Source organism: Ruditapes philippinarum, unplaced genomic scaffold (assembly GCF_026571515.1).
Source record: "Ruditapes philippinarum isolate M1 unplaced genomic scaffold, ASM2657151v2 ctg25521_1_1_1_1, whole genome shotgun sequence".
Classification (NCBI taxonomy): domain Eukaryota; kingdom Metazoa; phylum Mollusca; class Bivalvia; order Venerida; family Veneridae; genus Ruditapes; species Ruditapes philippinarum.
This window is the reverse complement of record NW_026858406.1, coordinates 1-5339: the sequence shown is the minus strand read 5'-3', so window position 1 is coordinate 5339 and position 5339 is coordinate 1. Positions and strand designations below refer to the sequence as shown.

The window sequence follows — 5339 nt, the reverse complement described above, 5'->3', positions numbered from 1 at the left end:
CAAATTGTGTACTGTTATCTAGGAGCTGTAATGTTCGGAAACACGGTCTGTTAATGTCATATAACTTGTCTTGTCACGTATAAATGAATTCAAGTGAAGGCGACTGTTGACTTCTTTAATGTCGATTATGTCGACAAAAACAATCTAGCTATATATTTTATTTTCCTTAGCTTGTATCAAAGCTGTGGAGAATCTTAAAATTGAAATCATTAACAACAAAACAAACAAGCAATATAAATAAATCAATATTTATTTAATTTTTCAATTTTTGGAGCATCACAATATTTCAGGACGACTAACAAAAATATCAAAAGGTTGTTTCACAACAACACGGGAACTAGGAATGTTATACAGAGGCAGACTTGAAACGTCAGTAAGCCTCAACAAGTATTATTTATTAAAAATATTGAAAAAAGGTAGTAATAAATTATTAGAAATATACAAGAGTTTTTTTAAAAAATGTGCTATCTTTAATTGGTCTGATCAATTTAACCGTTGTCAATCATAACAGATTTTACAACATAATTTGTGAAAAAAGATTTATGTTAATATAGTGGAGATCATAATTTAGTTATCTTTTCTTGTTAAACATTTTATAATACAGGACACAGTATAACAATATGACATACACAGCAAATTCAGAAACAAATAACCCCCGTAAAACAAAACGGAAGGAGTTAAATTTATGTGTGCCAAGTCTTTTATGCACACAAATAAAGTACAAAAAACTGTACACTATATAAACCAAAATATCGGCTTTCTGAGACGTTTTCGTAACTTCTGGAATGTCGGTTAAATCTTTTACCTTCCTTTAGCTCATATCTAAAACATATGTAATCACAGATATTTAGAAATCCCTAGTAACCTAGTAAAATATTAAATTATGATTCTTTTGAAATTCAAACATTATTCTGTTTGCATAGCCTTTCAACAAAAACATGACTGTCTGGACAGCTACTTTATACTTCCTTCTCCTTGAAAAAAGATTTAGTATTTATTAATGCCTGGCAGTCTTTATTACACGGTTCCCACTCATTCCTAAATATGCATTGTTCAATATAATGCAATTTAAACTGTCTTTCTTCTGCTACGCTTTCATTTACACAATTAAATGAAAAATATAGTATAAACAAGATAATCTTTTATTCGATGTTTGTTTGGTAAATATATATCACTTTAAACCAAGGATGAAAAGAAGGTAAACTTTCTTATGGAAAATAGTTTCTTACATCCTTATATCATATTGTTTTACCCTTATTTGATCTTCGTAGAAATCAAAATGTCTACTGTTTCAACGTTTAAAAACATATTAGGGTTAATAGTTGACACTTTAAGGAAATGTTCACATTTTACTCAATCATTTACACTGTAATAAAAATATGATATGTTTCAAGGTATAAACGTCTTCTTTATTCACCTCTACGCCACTACGCCTCACTGTCCGTCTTTTTTCGCACCCTGCAAATAATCAAAATTACCTATTATACCAAAACCAAAATAAACCTTAACATCATAATTTTGCAGGTCAAATGTCTTAATATTAGTCACTAGAATACTTTGTAAAGTCTTAGCAATATTTACCTTTATTTTCTAATATTTTGTTTTGATACTTTTCTATCGAACCAACATATCGACACCAAGTTACCGTGTCAACATCATGCGAAAATGTCAATGAAGGAAGGTCAAAATGTCTTTGCAACTTCAACTGATTTTCAATTGTAAACTTAAGTTAAAAGTTATTTAAACAAGAGCATTTTTTCTAAAAGTTTGCATGATAAAGAAAAAGATAAATGGAGCAAATTAGGGGACACTGTCCTAAAGTGAGAAGTGCCACTCATATTAAATAAGCGCGGACATGACCAGGGACAAGTTTTTTTTCGGAAAGGTTATGTTCATGTTTTCGTAAGGGTTCAGTGAATAGTTTATTCATATTATTTGTGAGTTCTAATCACAAACTAGAAATTTGTCCATAGGACACGGGTGCTCCCCCCCCCAACCAATCCACTGTTTTGTCAATCTTATGACTCTAAGACATTTTTTTTTGAGGGGGGGGGGCTACATGTGCCACAAGGTGAAAACTAAAATAGAATTACTAAGTAAAGGGCAAGACCTTTACAAATACTGAATAAATCCACAAGCAAACCACAAGGTGCATAAGTACACGTACAGACCAACATACTTGTAAACTGTCAGGTTTACATGTCTAATACATTTTGAGCTATCGTGCACAAGTTGAAAATTGCAAATTTTTACCAGTTCATGGGCAATAACTCTAACAAAACTGAAAATAATCCACAAGCAAATTCACAGGTGCATAGCTTCACAATGATGATGATCATTATTCCTGTAAAGTTGGTTGAATCTATCTGAACACATAACACAACATAATTGAACGGTTTTTACTAAGTCAAGGACAATAACTCTGACAAAACAGAATAAATCCACAAACGAAACCCTAAGTGCACAATTACACATGCTGACCAACATTCCTGTTAAGTTTCATGACTCTAGATACTTTTTGAGATACGTGCGACACAAGTTTAAAATTGCAAATTTTTACTAAGTCAAGAGCAATAACTCAACAAATACTAAATATTGATCATATGTCAAATACTTTTTGAGCTACGTTCGAAACAATATGAAAAAGGACGGACGGACGGATGGACGGACACGGACAGACAAGGGTAAATCTTTTCCCCCTTAAGTGGGGGCACAAAAAAATGAACAAATGTATATAAATATACGAAGTCAATGATAAATATTATTCAAAATGAACTTTTTGCTCATACAAATTAGAAAATATTCAAAAATGATACAAAAGATAAATACATAAATAAACCTACTCAGCTACCTGATCTTTTTGAGGCTTTGGGTTAGGTGGCGTACTCTGTTCCTTCATACCTTCATATCTATCACGTGATAGACGTAATGGTTGGACCATCGTCTCATCTATCTGTGGGAATAGCTGTAACATAGATGGTTTGTTTTATTTTAAAAAATGTTTAAAGAGATTACTAGCGGACAATGAACAATACAATTGATTATTATACCTAATTCAAAATTACTGGAGAGCGGTATCAACAGTTAACGCATTGTATAGCAATCGATGTATCTTAACTCATTTGAAATGAAAGGGTCTTTCAACTATGTGTATAACATTTAGACTATGTTCAGTTTAGTCTCTGTACAGAGTAATTACAACAACTTTATTATTCATATCCAAAAGTAAAGATTTCCACTACATTTTCTCCACAGCAACACCTCTAAGCAACAGCCAATATATTTGTCCATCAAATGGCGTTACTCTTCAGAGGTTACACTGTAACTTGTCCAATCACTTTACAATTAATCAAGATAGTGGCTATTTCATATATTCATTAAAAACAGAAGCATATATTCATTACAAATAGAAGAGATTGTAATAAGGTTCAACAAGCTTTTATTTATTCTTCCTTTTATACGTGATATGTTTGTAAACAAAACGTCAGCGAAGATGACTGGAGTCACACGTTGACAAAGCAATAAATCCATATCTTGCAACAACGCTCGTATACAAAAACAAGCATTCTATTCCCTTTTTATGATACCCTGTAGACAAATTAAAGCAATTTTATAACATGTGAACACACATTTTTGTTATACCTTTGATACTGTTTCAAACATTGGAATGAGAACAAATTTGATAAATCCGATCTGAGCCGTTGGTTTGGTCACTTTATCTCTATCCATGAAAGGTGCTACTGGTAAACCTTCCATCTTTTCCCTGTCAGACTGGAAAAAGGCATACATTGTTAATCATAAATATCACTTAAAACTTCTTTAAATTCTTCAAAGCAGGAGGTCAGTAGATTCGCCTTTTGCCAATGGTTTGTATAAAACTGGAATCTTAGTACTCGATTTAACTCTTGAAGTCACTATACTATTTCATTATGTGTTTGTTTACAGAATTAATATATGGTTAATCAAACTGTTATTTTTGATTAACTATACATCAATGTGGTTGCATGCATAATAAATTGTTATAAAATAATCTTTTCAATAATTGTTATTAGCTGATTGAGTACAGTGTGTTTGTTTCCACAAAAAATCAACACTTCACTTACGAAGGTTAATTTTGCTACAGCCAGTTTAATGAAGGATATAATAGATTATATTCTTGTTCTTTTTTACCCTTTTGATTCACCTTTGTAGTGTACAAGTCATTGCTCAACATTATGTCCTATCCGCTTTTTAAGCATAGATACCCACCTGATTGAAGTATTCCTCTAAAAGGCAGTCAACCCAAGGTTCTGACACCTCCATTGGACGCACTTCGTTTGATATATCACAACATTTGATTAAAACCATCTTCAGCTGTAAAATACGAAATATATGTATTATTGATCATTAAGACACACCTTGTAACAGTATAAAGAAAACTGACAACTGAATCGCTACCTCTGTATAAATTAAGTTTCAATAATAGCAAGGGAAACCAATTAAAATATACACTTTCGGTTGATATATGTAAAACACGACAAATAGATCTAATCACATGACAATTATTTTCTTAACCTCAATTTCTATTTTTTGTTGGCAAACATGACATCTTTAGGTGACATCTTTAGGTTAGGCATGTAAATGAGTAAGGTAATATAATATATAATTAACATATGATAATAAGAACAATGCCGAAGAAGTTTTCAACTCCGAGAATACATCAACAGTATATTCTACAGAACACTAAATTGTGTGTGTATAAAACAAATCATTAACACTGTTATTTAAAGGTACAATTCAATTTGCTAATGATATCAGTAATGATATAAGGGCTGAAGATACATATTCCTTTAATAAATTTTCTTCTCAGTACATTTATCACATCACATTCAAGTATTTAATGGTATTTATCTCCAATATTTTAATTATACAATGCACATATTCTTTCGTTGTATGGGACTCCGCTCCGACTTCATCCATATAACATGTATACACATTTTCAGATCACTCTCTTACCCCGGTATTCCTGAATAATCATTTTTCTCGTGTAACCCAAAATGAAAAGCGTTGCTCAAAACGAAATAAGAATCGCACAAAAAATGATATTCAAATAATTCTGTGTATATTTCATTTCTTATTTATACTTTGCATGTTATTCTATTTTTTAGTCTTTTACTTGATCTATCTTAAATAAATTCAAAATTTATGTCCTCAGTTGAGCTCCTTTCATATAACTGATATTATTTTTAATGCTTTGTTTTTCATTGGAATATTTGGTGAAATATTCTTGGAGAATAAACACGTCTGGCAGTGTGCGACATGGCAACCAAAGTGTGTGCTTGTGATGACATAACTTTAGA

General features: G+C 31.4%; 1 protein-coding gene across 4 annotated transcripts; it reads right to left on the bottom strand.

The window, feature by feature from the left end:
• Positions 1-232: 232 nt before the first annotated feature.
• LOC132753085 (high affinity cGMP-specific 3',5'-cyclic phosphodiesterase 9A-like) lies at positions 233-4401 on the bottom strand. Of its 4 annotated transcripts, none has more exons than XM_060743494.1 (5): positions 4249-4401; positions 3643-3771; positions 2844-2965; positions 1418-1458; positions 233-822 (listed from the first exon to the last, which is right to left on the bottom strand). In XM_060743494.1, the coding sequence occupies exons 1-4, from the start codon at positions 4345-4347 to the stop codon at positions 1428-1430; spliced, it is 381 nt and encodes a 126-aa protein (XP_060599477.1). In that variant the 5' UTR covers positions 4348-4401; the 3' UTR covers positions 233-822; positions 1418-1427. The 4 variants fall into 4 exon arrangements, with proteins under 4 accessions (XP_060599477.1, XP_060599480.1, XP_060599476.1 ...); XM_060743497.1 differs by having other exon boundaries at positions 2852-2965; XM_060743493.1 differs by having other exon boundaries at positions 233-1458.
• Between the last annotated feature and the right edge of the window lie 938 nt (positions 4402-5339).

Coding starts and splice junctions, on each gene's coding strand:
- LOC132753085 (XM_060743493.1), bottom strand. CDS start 4,347: ATGGTTTTAATCAAATGTTGTGATATATCAAACGAAGTGCGTCCAATG. Junction 3,772..4,248: donor TAGAGGAATACTTCAATCAG/GTGGGTATCTAT, acceptor GCCTTTTTCCAG/TCTGACAGGGAAAAGATGGA. Junction 1,459..2,843: donor CAAAAAGATCAGGTAGCTGA/GTAGGTTTATTT, acceptor GATTATTTGCAG/GGTGCGAAAAAAGACGGACA.